This window comes from Acromyrmex echinatior, chromosome 4 (genome assembly GCF_024713525.1).
Source record: "Acromyrmex echinatior isolate Ae372 chromosome 4, ASM2471352v2, whole genome shotgun sequence".
Classification (NCBI taxonomy): domain Eukaryota; kingdom Metazoa; phylum Arthropoda; class Insecta; order Hymenoptera; family Formicidae; genus Acromyrmex; species Acromyrmex echinatior.
In genome coordinates, this window is record NC_141855.1 from 7201085 (window position 1) to 7221073 (window position 19989).

At 31.7% G+C, this 19989-nt stretch overlaps 1 protein-coding gene across 5 annotated transcripts in view; it reads left to right on the forward strand.

Moving 5' to 3' along the window:
- Positions 1-19989, forward strand: part of LOC105152483 (uncharacterized) — a 185526-nt gene that overhangs the window by 155440 nt on the left and 10097 nt on the right. For all 5 annotated transcript variants that reach the window (XM_087405359.1, XM_011066815.2, XM_011066814.2 and 2 more), the window contains one exon: positions 3242-3460. In XM_087405359.1, coding sequence (XP_087261485.1) covers positions 3242-3460 — 219 coding nt within the window. The remainder of the gene's footprint in view (positions 1-3241; positions 3461-19989) is intronic.

The following is a 19989-nucleotide window of genomic DNA, read 5'->3' on the forward strand; positions in this document are numbered from 1 at the left end:
TTTTGTCATATTAAAGTATGATATTAAATTTAAAAATTACATTATTTAATAATCAATATTAATATATAGTGAAAATCACTATTAAAATGTAAAATTCTAAGTTAGTTTATATATAGCTTTTCTTTGTATTAAACTTTTATATCTAATAAATCTTCGATAATTCTTTATATTAATATTTTTATTTTTTAATATATGCTTATCTTTAATAAGAAACTTCGATAATTTACAAATGCAGATTTTATTAAAAATTTTATTAAACGTTATTTTTAAACATTAATATCGTTATTTAGAATAGTCCATTCTTATATTCACTGTCAATATAAAAATTTATAGTTTACATTATATATACACTACAGATTTTCAGTATTGGCAGTGACTACAGAATACAGCTTAAGATATAAAGTACAAAACGTTTTTTGATATTTAAATTTCTATTACAAAATATTTTCATTAAAGAGAGAGAGAGAGAGAGAGAGAGAGAGAGAGAGAGAGAGAGAGAGAGAGAGAGAGAGAGAGAGAGAGAGAGAGAGAGAGAGAGAGAGAGAGAGAGAGAGAGAGAGAGAGAGAGAGAGAGAGAGAGATCTATTGAATAATTATAAAGATAATAAGGGATTGAAGTAATAAAAGTAATGACTGAATTTGTTATCTTAATATGCAATGACGTTACTGTTACAGACAGAAAAAAGTGATGATCATTAAAAAGTAAAATGATAATAGATTACAGTTACGCATTTACTTCTTAATGTATGTATGAGCTGATATGTATAACAGAATAAATTCAGCAGCCATAAAAATTGATACTCATGTTACTAAATTTACTCATTTGTATTGTGGTAATTTTAAAATTACTTCCTATTTGAATGCCATTGTTAATGCCGAATGTAACATTTTAATACTTTTTGCGTTAGGGAAAATGATATTTTTCCGCAATACTTCGCGTTTAATGTCGCACCAGCGGCAATAGCGATAGAAGCTCACAACAGCATCTTCTCCGTCCCCCACATTTTCTCCGTTCCATTATACGTGGACGCGGGTCATAATGTATTCGCTTGGTTTAAAGCATCATGAGCGTTCCGTGCGCACGAACGCGCCGGTCGCCAGGCGCCAATGCCAAGACCGGGTATAACCCGTTGCAGCATGTATTGTACTGCCACAGAATTGGTGTTAAATTACAATTATTAATTGCAGTAAACAAGCTACATCGCAGCCCACCACTTCGCTCGCTTATATAGTCGCGTCATTTACCTTTAATTCGGTGAACGAGCCGGTGCTATGCGCGCTTCTAGATTATTATACGGAAATTTTCCGACGAAATGACGGAAATTATTTTAAAGTGGGGACTAGCAAGAGTTCACGAGATGTTCACCGTGTTTTCCTCGCGCAGAGTGTCTCAGTAAATATCCTACAGTTAATTTACTAACTGACGTTCTTAGAACAGTATTGATCAGCATGAAGAAATTTTTCTGGGATCTTAGAACTCTCTTAAGTCCTGGACTCTCTTAAAAGCTTTAGGCTTTTTTAAGAAAGAAAGTATAAAGATATACAAGACTGAGTAAAAATAAAAAATGCTGATGCTTTTAACTCTTTTTTCAAAAAAATTGAAAAATATTAGTTGAGTATGGTTAAACGTAATTTACATATCTCTCTCTCTTTCTCTCTATCTCTCTTTGCCGCTGAGGTATAATACCATATTTATAGAATTTTACAAGTTTATTATAAAAGCTTTTAAAGTTAAAAGTATAATAAATATTTCCTATTTTTAACATTTTATATTTTAAAATTATAAACACATTCATGGGAATTCAATATACTGTAATTATTAAGATTGTATCTAAACTAAATGGTTATTATTGTATTTTGCAACGGATAGGTTGAACAAAATAAATGAAACGTCATATTGTAGAGAAAATTTTATTTAAACCATTTACAAGTTAATTTATAAATGCACAAACCAGTTTATAAGTGTCAACATGTACACATTAATTATCGAAGGAAAAGGATTCAAAATTTAACAATTTACTTTTACAAAATTGCATTTTATTAATTTTGTTCGGCGTAAAATATAACCGTAACTTGCAAAATATAACCGTTTAATTTAGACGTAATCCTAATCTAGATCACTTTGCACATTTAGATTTTTGATTGGAAAAAAATATAATCAAAAACTATATATCGTGACTTTTAGGCATATAATAGACTTATAGACGATTGCACGATTTTATATGATTTACGATTGCCGCTCGTAAAATTGTCAATTGATTGATGTCACTTCTCAAAATATCATGTATATCTCCATTTTACCTCGAAACGTATTTCGTGCTCGCCCCGCGCAACGAAACTATTTTATGTCGCGAATTCACGAGTATACTCCTAGCAGTGCATGAGGTTTATTGCAAGCGCGGCGACGCACGTTCAATGAAAAATGGGCAGTACCGTGTAAGCACGATAACGATTACGTATCACTTACAACGATCGGTAGCATTTCATTCCGATTCGATACACAACGTGCGCAAATGCAATGTTATTACTGGTAGATATTAACCACTGCGCTCGCACACATCTTGAAGCGGATTTATTTGCCATCACACATAACGTTTATGTATACGTTTTGATCCGATCGACGCTTATCCATGCTCTTACGTACATTTAGAACGGGTGCTCTGGAAGCCATTGCATAAATTCGTACGAACTTAGCCTGAATGCAATGCGCGTAGAATGCACGGAATAGGATGCCACGAGAATTCTTGAAGGGTAAAATGCATCGAAGGATCGAATGATTTCGCATTTTCCGCATTTATGCATTCGTAAATGAGCCGTTGAATATATAATAAAATCTAGTCTGCTCGTTGCAGCATTTTTCCGTAATTTCATATAAAAGCATGCGAAACTTACTTATACTTGATATCATTAAATAATCATGCGAAACTTACGCTTGATATTATCAACTAATTATAAGTTGGACCTATAGTTGGATAAGTTCAGATTTTACTTTTTTTTTAATATAATTTTTTGCTCATGAAACATGCATGACTCTCCGTCTCAAATTTCAGTCAATCGCAGGCTTTTAACGGAAACCAATACCGACGTGGAAATGATTTTATCGCGACTCTCGTCGTCGAAGAATTCTTTCCTTATATCGGCAATCTTGTACAAAACGGCGTACTTCTATGTATATTTGATGTGTCGTTGATGGAGTCCATTACACAGCGAACAGACTTTGAAATCTCTTTTTCCGTTCCAGTTCCGAGGTCGGTGTTACGGGAGCAATTTGAGGGCGGTATCGAACCGGACGAGGCAGTGATGCAAGAGTTCGAGGAAGGATTCGACAGGGCGGACTTCAGGGCTGAATTCAGTCCCAGTCCAAATCTCGAAGGACCGCAGCCGCCACCACGCGACAACGTCTCTAGAAATTTTACAACCGTTAGCTCATCTCCACCTCGCGCACGGACCAACAACGACGGTGAGTTCTATCTAGCGCTTTGCTTCTTCGTTTTATTTAAGATAAGTGCATATGGTATTACATCAAATTCTACTGCATGTATTATATGTATGTATATATATATATATATATATATATATATATATATATGTATGTATATATATTTCTAACGCTTTATATTCCACGAGAGCAAGATAATAATAATAAGTCAGTGATACTAAATCATACATTTTAATACTTAAATAGGTTTTAAATATTTTTTTATATAATTTTATTGTTGTACATGGAGGAAAATTCTTTTTACAAATTTGTTTCTTTTTTCAAAATGGGAGAAATGTAATAATATATTTCTACATTAATATAGAGAATATATAGTTGTAGGGCCAATACAAAAAGTACTCCCACAAATTCACGTGAATGTTCTATTTTATCTAATAAAAAGTAAAAAGTAAATTAAAAACAGATTTATTGAAAAATAATATTTATTTTTATAATAATTTTTTATAATATTTCATGTTAGTCCTGTTTTTTTATTATCTCCTTTTTGAAAGAAAATGTAATAAATTCAGAGTGTTTTATATCTATGCTGTATATGTATATGTATATATACGTACATATGTCCTGTTACATTATTTTATTCCTGAAAATGTAGCAGAGTTATTTTTGCGCATGCAAAATTTTTTAACAAGCAAACTTGAAAATAATATCTATTTTCCATCTATTCCGCAATAAATATATTCTCTTTATTCCAAGATATTTTAATTTGTGAATAGCATACGAAATTTTTGTATATATTATATGCAAATATTATTATATCTCTGCATGTTCGTATTTTTGCATGCTTGTTTTTGCTCGTGATCGATCTGCCTTTGACTCATCAACTGACGTGCGTATATATTAGACATTATCAGACGGAAGTTGCATTCAGGTAATACGCGTGAGTGCTAACGGCGATTAGCTGGCTTCCGTGTCAGGATTATGAAAATTTATTTCGGCAAGTTCTCCGCTCCAGAGCTTTATCCGAGCAGTTGATTAATTCTGCTCATTTATAAATAACCGCGTAATTGTATAATTACAAGCGGGTGACGAGGTAAATTATTATTTCCATGACTAATTAATCCCGACGCGAGCGCCAGAACATCAACGTGAGGATCCATTTATACTTTACATTTCACTATGTCTACAACTGCGTTATCACGACGTATAACGCATTTTTACATAATAAAATTATCTTCTCATGAATGTGCGTGGAAAAGGAAATAATGGAAAGGTGAAGCGAAAAGCAAATGCTTATAACGCTCGGAACAATAGTACGAACAATAATATAATATTTAATATGTAATATAATAAATTATACTTAAATGACATTTTAACAATTGAACATTCAAATGGAAATTGTAGCTTGAATTTTTTTGTTTTTCTGAGCTGTGCATTAATTTTTTTTTTTATTGCGACGTTGATGAGCGGCACGATGAAGAGGCATATTAAAGTCCATTTTTACGCTTCCATTCTTTTCACAGCAGTCAAGAGACATTTCGACGCAAGAAACACTTTTCTGCTTTTTTTTTCTTCTACTCTCCTTGCATTGCGTGCTGCATAAAACGCGGAAGCAAAGCGTTCGTCTTAGAGTCACTCTCGCTACCGGAAGTATCCGGATGTACGTAACTTTATATCCTGTATAGTAATGCTCACAATGAAATTACTTACCAACCCGATGAAATGCACGTCCGGGCAGAACAGTAGTATTCAGCCACTTTATATTCACTTCGCCTACAAACGTTTTCTCTTCTGCTTTTATTTTTCACATGAATTTGCCAGGAATGTTATATATATATATGTATATATACAAGACTGGCGTTATTAGAATCACATGCAACGAATGCACTTTTATGATCACTTATTAACATTCCCCTCATTAATACTTTTAACTCCGCATAATTTTTTTGTTCGATATTTAAGCCGTGGCGTGTCGCGCCAGTGATGCAGCTCGATACTCGGCCCGCCACGCATCAGTGACGCGGCTCAGTATTTAGGCCAATGCACTCGAATGAGTCATCTCGATATTTATAGTCGGACGTATCTCGAGACGCATTTAAACATTTTCAATTTGCCATGACAGAATTTTTTCGCTTTTGTCGTTACACCTAACTCTGTGAAATACCAGAGTTTTGCAGTTATCCATTAGATATTGGATTTCATTGCTAAGACCAACTAATGAAATAAACGGGCCGTTTCATTGGTCGGAAGGGTGAAACCAACTCATTAAAGCTCGGCGAAATTAGGTAAGTCGATCGGTTCAGAAGTTCGGCTTCAAAGATCGCCTGACCGAGCACGGTCCTGTAATTGGATATGCATTCACTTGAACACTCCTTGCTGACACCTTTGCTTCGTGGTCCGTTGAATCATTCGTTATTGCCTTCGGCTATTCACTTCGATAGCTTTAGCAAAGTGAAAAGCAATACAGAAAGATATGCATTGGAATAGTATAAAGGAAAGGTGCAAAGATAAATAGAGTCTAAGAGAATTCATGAAACATCCGTTATTCTATTCTTTGAATGGAACATTCAGAATCTGACATTTAATTTTATTGGGTTGCATTTTCACTGACATAAATTATATATGTTAAAAATTTTTATACCTTACCGAGAGAAAGTCAAAATACCTACTTCGGTATCTCTAGAATCTTTACGTAATATTCTTATCTACGTATTTATAGACTAGCTAAAATAGAAATTCAGAAGCACTTCCGAAGATAAAAATACCGATAAAGCTAAATTAATTCGAAAACAGATTAAATGTACCTAATATATCGATAATCTATTGTATTAAATTCACGTGTAATATAGATATATGATGATAATAAAATATCTTAGCGTACATGATATATTGTATATACATATATAATACATTGTTATCACATTTTGGTAAATATGTGTTCGGGCAAACGAGAAATTCAATCTCAGGACACAATATTGCAGTTCGGATATTTATATCCTCGAACAATACAATTTGAGATGTTAAAATATTAATTAAAGGCGCTGAAGCTTGCGTGGAAATAATGAAAAAAATGCGTGTGAATGAAAAAATATAATAGGATAAAAATATTAAAAATAAAAAAACTTTTATAGATTAGATAGTTTTAAACATATGACAGAGAAAGGGGGGGAGGGGTAAGGCGACTCACTATATTAATAAAAAAAATGATATATCTGCTTTTTAAAAGAGTTACTGCATTATAGAGTCCACACGCGACCTTTTTCAGTTAATATCCTAGTAGCTATCAATAACTTTATAAATATCTTCCTTTCTCTAACGTGTTGTTGTTAACCCTTGAGAGCATTCTTTTAATTATAGAAAATGCTAGCACACGCGTATCCACATGTCACTTAACTACGTACTAGGTAATTATTCAGAAAAAAGAAAAATAAATAAATTTAGATTAAATAGATTTAATAATAAGCATTTGTCAAATATTGATTAATCTTTTGCTTGCAATCTGGATTTTTTTTGACATAAGCGAATTTCATTCTCAAATTTTTTCTTCATTTTTGCACAAATTCCAATTTTTATTAAGTAAAGGTTTTAACATTTGAGTTAAAAAACTATTTGGTAATGTAATGGAGATGTTGAAAAGTAACCCTGAATTTTTCCATATATTTTTAAATCCTAGAATAGTAAAAAATGGGTTGAATAAGAAAGATCCAAAAGGAAGGAATAAAAATATGATTGTAAATAGGTTTATATAATATTTTAAATTGGATTATTAAAATATAGTCTTAGTGATGAGAAAATTTAATGGGAGAAAGAAAAATTATTGACAAATTATTCATTATTAACAAATTATTCTTATAATTGTATTAATGACATAAAATGTGTTGCTAAATTGCACAGTTCACGATAATATAGATAGGTATACACTAACTGACTGCAAATTCTAAACGATATTCCTAAGCGAGAAAGAGAAGGCTCATCGTGCTTCCCCCTTGAGTTTTCGAAGGGTTATTCCAGGTTCCAGTTACGTGGCGCGGTCGGTGGTTTTAATGAGTTCGTCGACGAAGCGTGCATAATGCGATGCGCTAAAAGACCCTCATCTCTCATTGTCTTCACGCGGAGACGCCAACGTGTAATGACTGCGCCGCGTGCGTCGCTTTGATGCCCGCCATAGATTATTGAAATTGCATTATCGTCTAACGAAATGAACTTAGGTATGTGAACGACATAATTGATTTAACGAGGAAAATATAATGATTTGTATCATTAGTGCAGAATGTTAATTATTACGTTTTGACTTGATAGCACAGTTCCAGTTTGTTTCTGTATTTCTAAAAATGTGATAAACATCATAAACATTATAATCGTATATTATAATAAAATTTTTAATCCTCTGCGGATTATTCTAAACCATTTCACCATTTATGTCCGTTTCTATTAATATAGATTAATTTTAATCTCGATTTAATTTATTCTTCATTTTTTTCTAATTCTTAGAACCAGAAAAAGATGAAGAGTTAGTTAATTGAGATTAAAATTAAACTAATTAAATTACAATTAACTAAACTGTATTGACAGAACGGGCATTTCATTAAATCATCTAAGTTGCTAAGGAACGGTTGCATTTTTCAAAGAGTTTTTAGGCTTTAAAAAATCTGAAAGAATGCTGGTATACTCTTTTAATATTTTTAAGGAATATAATTATACAATTATATAATTCGGAATGTTTTTTTATATTTCTTTGTGCATGTCGAATTTTTGTAAAAGCGACAAAATATTCAAAGTAAAAAATTTGTATCTGGATCTTTTCAATTTTCCTTGTGGTCTGCAGAGGATTAAAACCGGTTGTTTGATCATTAGACAAACTAAGTGATTATATATTTAACAAAATAAAATGAACAAAGAAGAAGAAGAATAAAAGAGAGTGAAAGACGTAAACTGAGGTTTATCGAAAGATTTTAATATACATTTTAAATTACACAATTTGAATTTAATTTTATGACGTTACATTAAATTTAATGTATTTATAGCTGTAAAGTATATTTATGTAATGAAATTTAATGTACTTTTCATAAAATTTTATGAAATTTAATGTACACATTTATTACATTTAAGTAACTACTGTAACTTAATTTTTAATTAAATCATTCATTACTTTTAATTTTGTTCATAATGCTTCATTTATATGTAAACGAAGCATTTCTAACAGTGTATAGTTAATTAAAAGAAATATAGTTTGATTTAGAATTGTTGAAATGCAGCGAAAAATATTTAAAACTGTGATTTTATTTGTGATAACGAAGCGTAAACTATCAGTTTGCAAGATTAATTTCTCGTTAACGTTGATGGGACAGAAAACAAGAATGTAAAAATTCGAATAAAGGGAAATTGATAAAGTTAATTTAGTTTCTAGAGGAAGATAGGCTTAGGGTTATCTCATGGATTATCTCAAGAAGAAGATAAATTTGTTCGAAATATGGTATAAAAGACGAAGGGTCCTTACCAACCTCATCGTCCTTGATCAAGGTCCACACGTTCTTCGGTCTTCATCTCCTTCGTTCTCGAGGGAATCTTGGTCACGTATAAACGCAATCAGACAGCGAGAAGACGATGTTACATATATAAAACTTACATATATAAAACTTAATACTCAGTTCGTTCGTTTAGCGTTTTTATTGATCTGTATAAATTGGAGAGACAGCAAAGATGTCCTAAGGTAAAAAATGAGATCAGAACAGAGAGATGAATATACTGTATTGAAGTTTACTATGAAATTTATTATACGTTACGTGAAAGATTCGTGCAATCTGTTTATTAAATAAATATACGGACATATATTGAAAATTGCAAGTAGTAATACGATATCTGAACAATAAAGATGAAACGGTTCGTGAAATGGGTTAATTGATGTCACGCGAATTCTTTATACATTTTGTAAGTCGAATAACGTATATAATATAATATGCGAACGTAATTTACAACGCACAAATCATTTTCAGTTATCTCTTTTATTAATCCTTATATTACTACGCCAATTTTAACTCAGAAATTTTCCAATAATGGTTTTACTTGTTACTAAATATTCCGAAACTAGGTTACTTAATTTTCTAGCAAAATATTGATATGCTTCAATTATATTATTGAAGCATATCAATATTTTTCCCTGGTTAATATATTTTATTTTTATTCAAGTAGAATAGGTCAGCTAAAACCGCACACAATAGAAGTGTGAAATTTGCAACCTTCACTTACTCGAGGTATGAACATTCACCGAATTTTCGGCGTTACGAGATGACATTGGAACTGGCCGATTACACACGAGGTTCCCTACTACAAGACCTCTGAATAGAGTACGTGTCGCCATCAGTGCAATATAATTCAGACTTCTAATTAAAAGAGCGCTCGCACCTGCTCTTTGCTCTCGGCTCTAGTCCGAAATCGTATATAATTTCTCAGCCGTACACGTGAATGTGCGGCGTTCGTTATATTTGGATTCTGAATTGCAACTCCGTTCGAGTACAAAAGAAATCTCGCTTTTATAATGGTGACTTTGTGTGTTCAGTTCCTGAAAACTATCACTGGTGCAGAAAGCAATGTCGACATCGCTTGCCACCGAGAGGCAATAAGCCCACGCATTCCCGAACCTTATCCAATTCCGTAAGGTCGACAGTCTCGCTCGTCTCTCTTCTCGATTTTTCTTATATACTTTGTCTCCTAGAAAGTTTCGCCTTATACTTTCGAAATCAATGAATAACTAAACTTGATGTCTTCTCATATAAAAACTTTGATATATTTTATGTGTACCTAATATAACAAGTTGTAACCCAATATATCATTACATCTTTAACTTAATTTCGAAATACTATAACTCGACCTATGTTCTTCAAAGGTTACCGGTACTCATTCATGCGTGTCAATTTTTATCGACATTAATTGTCATTTTTAATATAAAAAATTTATTTTTTATTATTTTTCTTTATAATTCTATTAAATCGATATTCATAATGTTATGATTATTATTGTAACACTATTTATCTTATATTAGTCTTTGACTATTACTGAGTGATTATTTTAATTGTTTATATAAGGATTACTTTACTTTTACATTTGTAAATTGTCGATCTTGAATGGAAAGTATGTTCACTGTATTGATTATCGAACAATTTCTATTCCTGTGACTTCTTCTTATAAAAGGAATTTTCTGCTTCTTAGTCGACAGCACAATGGACATCTCTGTATATTTCATTTGTGATTATCCAAAGATGGCTTGAAAAGTAAGCCGTTATTATATTGAATTTTTATATTAAGGTAAATCATTGTATTAAATTATTGCGTTTCCACAATCATTCGGTCCATTTGTCTTTTTTTACACATTAATTGTTATTTATTTTTGAATAACAATATAAAGAATTTGTTTTATTGTCGTTATTTTTATATCTTAGTAACAATGTTTATAAAATTTAAACTTGAAAAGGTAAATATTTAAATAATGTTAAAATGGAACATTCCGTACATTTCGTTCACATTTATCGATACGATGTGTAAAAACGTGTCGCTGCATTTTGTGATGATCTGTATTGGCATTTAAAACTTCCGTCAGGATCAGTTTTTCCTTTGATCAAGATTTCGTCAGGGTCTTTCTACTCGCCATCTACGCAAAAAGGGTTGAAATGGTGATCGTCCATGGGGAAAAGGTTGCGCATCGCGCAGGCGGTGCGGAATATCGGACGCGCCGGATGTGCACCGACCGAGATTAAAGGTGAAAGGGGACGTCGAACTATCGGGGGAAAAAATCTCAGATAAAGTTAATGCCACCTGATAGGCTACGATATGTGAACGATGAAAAACCTGTGAACCTGACTTTGCGTCTGGCGAAGTAATATCTCTCTCTCTCTCTCTCTCTCTTTTTCTCATTAGGTCAATTTCAACATGGATCGCCGGCGACGACACGTTTTACTTCGACGGCTTTGCAAACTTTATCAAAGACAGCGTGAATTCTATCGTACCGTTAATTAAAGATAATGACCTCTCCTCCTAAGGTATAACTGTATCCTTTTACCGTTTGTATCTTTGTCAAATTAAAACAAAATTAAACTTTGAATAAATCATTGTATAAATCATTACTGCACTTACATCATATAGGATAAAGAGAGAAACATTATTTCTCTTGCAGGAATGATGGAAATACGGATGCGCTGAATGATGAAATAATCAATATCCTGTTTATACACTTACAAAAATAGAAACATCAATTGAGACTGAATATCGCAAGCACTTGCCCATATTACAAAAAACAAGCGTTTTAAAAATATTACAAAACTATATCGCGAATATCTGTCTGCAGACAGATGTACAGAATGTAATGAAAAGAATTTGAAGATGCATTGGGTGTGCATGGAACTATTGGTGAGAAGATTATATAAATCGTGGTCTGATGTCGAAAAGAAAAATCAATTCGAACTTTCTTGCGTCTTATTTTCTTCAGAATGCTGACTAAATTTGACACATTCGATTCCAACTTACCGATTCAGGTGGAACAAAATATTTGTAAAGTTCTTAAGCGCAGACGAAAGCACGTCTCGTAATCTCTCACGGTCGATTAGATCAATGGATTTAATAATTGAGCTTCCCCGTCTAGGCAGAGATAGTGATTAGTAATATCGCGCGAAGAACTGTTCGATATTAAAAATGGAGTTAAATTGACCCGCCGGTAATCGGTATAAGCGGATCGGATTCTTTGATGCACTTTCGCAACTAGAGTCGGAAAATGCAAATTGCATCTCAAATCCTATTAGATGGTAGAAAAGTCAATGCTTACGGAACCGTGTAAGCATTTTAATAGCCACAAAAGAAGATTTATACTTGAATTTTTTTATTGTAATTTTCAATTTTAATATATTTGTACCGACTAGTAATTTATTGTGATCAAAGTAGTCAAGGAAATATTTAAATATCATAAATCACTTTGTTTTATTGATGTGATAGAAACAAAACGGATAAACTTGATGTTTTTAACACAAACATTCTGGATTACGCGCGTAGTAGTTTGATAAAACACGTTGAAAATTTTATTTAATTTAACAGCAAATTAGAATAATAAATAGATTTAAATAACTTTCTCTAATTTTTTTGGGAAATTTAATTTCGCACAGAAACTGTTTTCACGTGTTTATATTAAATTTATACACGCGGATGTATATTTAAATTTGTGAATTTACACATAGTTTTCGTCGCACCTAATTCTATGTCTAATTACGCAATAATCCAACAATCAGGCTATTGTTAATTGCTCGAGAATGCTCACTTATATCAACATTGACTTTTTGCTAATGACTTTTTGCTCATTTAAATTTCACTGTTATACGTAACTGCGTAGCGTGATAAACGGATATTGTGTAAATGTGATGTTACATTTTAAGTGACAACAAAGAAACCGTCAGAATTGTGCTGCCGACGCAGACAAATGAGGATCGGCGCATATTTCGTCGTTAGTAAAGATAAGAAACGGCACGTTAGGGCAGCAGCTATTCCCGTACATTAACCAGCAAACAATGATAGAACTTAATGTTGAAATTGGATGGCTTTAATCGAGTGGAATGTCTGAGGACAATCTTAAGTTATCGTGTTTCGTCGTTGCCTTGACGTAACTAATTAAACTGAATCGTGTTAGCTCATCGTAGGATGGTGTACCCTTGTTTCTCAAGCGCATAATCTACAATTCTATACTCAATTCTTCATATTTTAACTGTAATACGGAAAATGTGAGAAGGGAGCACAAATAACGAGTCATGTCTTAAATTAGAAATGTAAAGTTACATTGTAATTTTTAGTATCATCAAGCGAAATATATCGAGTAGATTTTCAGAGAAATTAGAAAGGGGAAGCAGAAGAAAAAGGAGGAAGAAGAAAAGATAGAAAGAGATAGACATAGGAAACAAGTAAAACGATAATTCTTGCTAAAATCAATGAGACTGAAGAAAGTAGGTTACTGTGGCTCATTAAATATCGTTTGTAAGCTCGCATTGGCAAGCTGTACAGCATGAGTATAATACGGCGCCAGGTAGAACAAAATCGCTTAAGTAAAAGTTACACAGCTTGATGAGAGCTTTCAGGGCACGTAAAACTTTACTTTCCCTTCTATTTACATTTTTAACTTGCTAGCCGACTCAGCGGACTCTATGCCGTGGCCTTTTAACTCTGGCTCTCTAAGATAAAGATCCTCTCTTACCGTCAAAACGGAATAAAATTTGGTTTTATCCTCAGTTCTTTTCTCTTTGTCATTGCAAAATTTTTCCCACTAATTTTTGCCATTGTAAAATTTATTCTACGAAAGACTTATCTAGAATTATTTTTACAATAATGTAAAAGAGAAGATATTCAATTTTATAATGTGACTTTTCAATTTTAATTACAGTTGTATTGTAATTCGAATACATTTATATTGTATTTCGATAAGTTATATAACCTCGATAGTTTTAATTATGATAGACACAGTCAATAACAGGATATTTAAAAAATTAATAATTATGTAAAGAATGATTGCAATTTTTTTCAAAGATTTCTATCTCATCTTTTCGAAATTTTTTAAAAACACATTTTTTTCGAGAAGAAGAAACTTTTTCAGATGCTTTTATTCGTAAACATCATATATCCGATAATAACTAATTTTCTAGCCGTTAAACGAGTTTAACGGAGCAATCGTCAACAACGAAGTCAATGTCAATCAGTTATAATAAAGTCGTACATAGTATTTAGTAAGTTTGGTGACTGTTCTCTCTCACCTCCAAACTAGGTGGAAAGCTGTCGATGCAAAAGCAATTATCGAACAGCTGTCACGACATCAATACCTACCGCGTGAACTATTTTGAAGTGAAACTTTTAAGTTCGTAAAGGGAAATTGTTGATCCTCGTATCGAGTTCTTATCACAAACTTAGCAAACTAACTTAAGCGATGAAATTGATTAGAATCTTAACTACTTATGTCAACTACAATAATTTCTTCTTTCTTTGTATTAGGTGTTGGAATTAATTCGTAGCGTTTTTTAATGAAAGAATGTTATTTATTTCACATGAGCATTAAAAAATACATTAATGAAAGTACTTCCCATCACTTGTAAAACGCTACGAATTAATTCCAACACCTAATAATTGTGACGATTGTTGTACTTAATGTAATATTGTGCATCTATTAAAAAATTATTTGTTTATTGTTGTATATTATTGCCTTTCTAGCGATTAAAAAAATAAAAAAAAATGAATAAATGATTCAATTAAAAATTACACACAGTTATAAAATAATAGTAACTTTAGTTATTTTATTAATTGAAAAATCGGTCAACAGGAAATAACTTATGATAACTTTAAGACACAAATGGCAGATTTCCAGTTGAAATTTCGTTGTAGTAAAGTAAGATATTGAGTACGAGAGATACGAATAGACAAGAGTGATAAGAACATTTACAGACTTAGCCAATTTGAAGAGCGAAATATCTTGCAATTGATCTCTCGCGAACACGAAGTGTCCTTCTCTAGTCTCTACGCAAACTTTGAGGCACGATTAATAGCTGCTGTTAGTGATTGATGTTGACATTAGTATACCAGGGCTGAGAGCGATATGACTATTTCGTTAAGGGTCGCTCCGCCAATGATCGATTCACAGTCAATATACTAACACCAGGATGAGCCATCGAATGTCGATTAGGTGGCAGTTCCCTCGAATTTTAGTTAACTCGCAGTGTAACAGAGATCGAGCTCTCGCTTTACGAGCTTAACATCGTACGATGCTTTATTGCCTCTAAGCGTCGTTGTCCAGTGCGTTTTAGTAGTGGATTTACACCCAGGTTTTCTATCAACGCAGATTTATGAGGCGCTCGTTTGATTACTTAGTAATGAAATGCTAAATCTTTTTCCCGAAATTGCAATTAATCAAGAAAGCTACGTATGTGTATTGAATGTATGAATCTCATTAAACGGAATCTTGCAAATCTTGTAAAATAAATATTAATTCGCGAGTAATGATCTTTTATTTATTGTTAAATTGATGAAATAATTGTTATATAATCAAGACATCAATATTTTTTGTTTTTCTTTTAACAATTAAATTAAACAATTCTTTAATGACAGTTGAATATTTAATACTGATTTCTTAATCTTTTTTTAAATATCTAAATATATACATATACATTATTGAAACATTAGGACATTAGATACATAATGTTGTATTTTTATGCATTATAAAACGTATGTTAAGTTATTCAAACATTTTGCATAACAGTGTAAAAAAAAGATAAGAATTTTATTAATATTCTTTTAATTTTCTTTTTTAATTATTCTTTGAAAAATTGGAAAATATGTATGTATATTATATTTTTTATCTTCCCTTTAATACTGCTCAGAAAAATTGCGAGCGAAGTTTTCTGCTCTATTCGTCACGACTTTTTTTTACGAAGAAATGGTAGTGTAGAAATGACGGCAATAAGAATTTTTATGAATCTTATTGGCGGTGCACGCCAATCAAATGAAAAAATAGCAGTCGACTGAAGTTTTCTTCAGTTTTGAAAAGAAATATGCAACAGGCTTAAAAATTTCATTGCTTTTTAGAGAAAATAACAGACTATTGTGTCAAATATTTCCACCGTTTCTTCTTCCTTTTGAAAATCGACTTGTCTGAAAGTGGCTTTACGTGATCGTAAAGCTTTAACCTCGAGATTGTACATAATATATTAATACGTGTACATACATCACAGCTGTCGTAAAGTGTACATTTCTCGCATGTGAACAGGTGGCAGCTCTAGTCATATGATTCTTTCGATCACAGTGCACGTAGCTCGCGCGACTCGCGGACGTGCAATACAGAAATGTAGTTCGTGTGTGGCTCGCATTAACGACAGTGTATAACGTTTTTACAGCGAGACTGACGAGAAATTATTTTGCCATGGAATAAAAATATTTGTGCAATAAAAGCAACGGCATCCGTTCCTATTTTATCTGTGATAACTTTTCGGCTTTGTTCACGTCTCATTCGCCGATGCGCGAAAACACGCTCAGCCACGTCGCGGAATTTTATATAAAACGCTTTCCTCTTTTTTTCAAATGATAGACACATGCTTATCGTTTTGCGCTGCGAATATATGGAATATATAATTTTTCGTACAAAACGAAATTACGTATTGCCAATTCGAGGGATTATTTATAACGAGAATAATTGAATATTACTTTTATATCTTTTGGTACGTGATTTGCGCTTGCAAGTTTAATCTAATACACTTTCACAATTTGAGACACGTTGTTACAATAATTTTCAATCCTATTGCAATAAACAAATTAATTCCCGATAATACGTGTTTTTCCATGTATACAGATTACGTTTAACATCACAATGTCATTCTGTGATATCGATTAATATTAATGTATTGTCAAAAATAAATCAATTTTTAATCGCCATATTGCGCGCAACGAAGATTATTTTTGGTGATAAATCGTAAGTAGTTTATGTATATCTATTTAATTAAAAACGATAGCTCCATTTTTTTAATGTAATATGATGTTATATTAAAAACAGCCGAAAAAACGCCAAACTGCGAGTGTAGCTTTGCGTGCATTGCATACTTTATGAAGAATAAAATATGAAATGCGGGGTACTGCGATTAAACTTTCATAGACAATCGATTGCCATCTCGAGCGAAAGGCACGGATTTCGCGCGAATATTACTCGTAATTCTCAACAAAATGTTTAAAATTAGTCTGCTACCATATTCTCTTTTACTCGTATATTTTTTATCTCGTTTTACATTTATTGTCGCTATTTTGATGCTCGATATCCTTTATGAAATTCATTTAATTTCCTCATCACGGTTTTTAGAAAAATTATTACTTTAATATCAATTACATGTTATAATCAATCATCGTACAGTTTTATTAGATCGTTTAATGCGTAAAAGCAGTCACGATATTACTTTTTCAAAATTCGAAATAATTATATAGTGGAGAAACAGTTTCATTAAATTCAGTATGAATTATGAATCAAAGAGGCCGAATCACAGTCCGTTAGCTCAAATATATTCATAATGCTGAATATACTGTACTCGTAGTTAATTTCCTTTGGCGAAATAATTAACCGACTTAGACTGAAATTATATATCCGTGTTACTTACTATGAGACACAAATATAATTACATAACTCTGTGTATGTTTGAAGACTCACGTCAGACACAGCTATTATCTAGTCGACTAAGTAAATTCGTCTGAAGACATAGAAACATAATTTTCAGTGTAATAATTACGCTGTACTACGTACATATCTTCTGCAAAATACTTCTGATAAGATAAAAAATATCAGAAGATCAAGTTACATTCCTATTTTTGTTCTTATAATTTGACATAATTTAAAAGTCGTAATTTACGTCTTGTATAAATTATATACAGTCCATTACGTTTCATCTTTGCATTTCTTATCTTTGCTTATCATATTAAGAACGCTAATAAAAGTACCATCAACATTATTCCAGAAGATCAACACTATTCGAATTCAGTCATTAAGCAATTAAAAGTATAGTACGCCATTAAAAATATGCCTGTAAAAACAGCTTCTAAAACAAATCTTTATATTCTTCAAAGTAGAATTTCTATGTAATACGCGTCATGATCATATTATGCCAACATATGCACTGAAAAAGAGTCTGGTTTCATTAATTGGAATTCTGATTAAAAATGGACAAATTAGAATTTTCTGAATTATAATATTATTATTATATTTCTATTATAATTCTGGTTAAAATATAATCAGAATTCTGATTGATACGATTAGAATTTTTTGGTTCGTTCTCTTATTTTTATTTACGAGAAATCTTTATACGGAAAGAACTGTTTTGCTGAATTTTGATCTAAAAATTTAGTTAGATACAGATCTGAAAAAATAATTTGATTTATCAAAAAATTATGTAGAACGTTCAAATTATTAGAACGTCAAAATTTTACAACATTCATTATGCTTTCTACGTAATTATTTTAAAGAAATCCAATAAAATTAATCCATTTACTTAAATTTTTACTTCAATGAAATCATTCTTTCCGCATGTAATTATCATAAAAGTACTATAATTCTTTAAATCAAATTCGTTATGTAAATTTTATAACTAAATGCGATTTGAGACCTTAAATAGTGAAAACTCGCGAGACGGGATAGCAATGGCATTTCCGCGACGTCGTCAGCTAATTGTAAGCATTCCCAAGTCGCTAATTAGAAAACTAGAAACTGCGAACGTTATCTCGCAAGGGAGAGATAGTAAGCTTGGCGGAACAACGCGGCCGGAAGAACTAGAACCATATTGTTTGAATTATAATGTAAATAACTCAAAGCTAAGACATTACTGAGCCCTGCGGAAACTTTCCAATGAACATACTGATTCTGAGCTATTTCGTATACAGTGTTAACGACATAAATGTACTGAGAAAATATTCCATTAAATTATGTAATGGAATGTGAAAAATTTTATTAAATCTATATTTTTCGAATAAAGAACAATAAATCACGAAGCGTTAGGAGTCGGCTAGAATATAATAAATATATACAATAATATACATAAATTTAATCGATTCTGAACATTTTTATATTTTTCATTTCTTAAAATTCGAATTTTGAAAGAGAATTAATCGTACAATCTCAAAATATAATTGATCATGAGAAATGCATAACTTTGATAAGTGTGTCTCAACATTACGATGTGCTGATTCTTTCCTTGGTTTTATCACGTCAGCGAAACTGCTTCGCGAGACTCGTCGTGTCCGCGTAATTCGTTATCTTTAAGTCTGTTGGATCAGTTACTTCTATAACGAAGTATATCATGATGCTTGCTGTGTACAGAACAGAACGAAATAGTGTAGTAAGAAACTGCGAACGCGATTATCTCACTTGGAAGAAATAGTAAACTTATCTATATAATTAATTATACAATTTATTTTTCTTTAGAATTCGAATTTTATAAAGTAAAAATATAGATTGAATAAAATTATCTTTTACATTTCATTAAACTATGAAATATTTTCAGTATCTGAAATCAAAACTTCTTTTTTTAAATAACTTAAATAAAAGTTCTATAATTATTTATAAGCAGCACCAATGTTTAGCAGCTGTATAGTGCTTTCAAAGAATTCTGTTTTTGTTTGTTATAAAGTTTTAGAATTTGAGTCACACTGCAATATACGTATAATAAAAATTAAAATTTACAACGAATTGAAATAAGCGGCGTATTGCATAACGTACGATTCTTATTACATATAATATTCCGTCGGTGTACAATGACAAAGCGTGGACTATATATATTTATCTCTATTTTATATATTTTATTCCGCTCTTTCATTTCCATTGACGTTTGGAGATGCCATGTGGTTATTTCCTGAAAAATAACTCGGGCGAAAAGTGAGTCAGAAGACCGTGAAGCATTACAAAAGTACAATGTGTCATTTAAGTTTTACGATCCGTGGAAAGACACAGGATAGAACGACTTATTGTAGGAAATTCTCCATTTTATATCTCGAATTTTGTTCAGTAAGCACAAAAA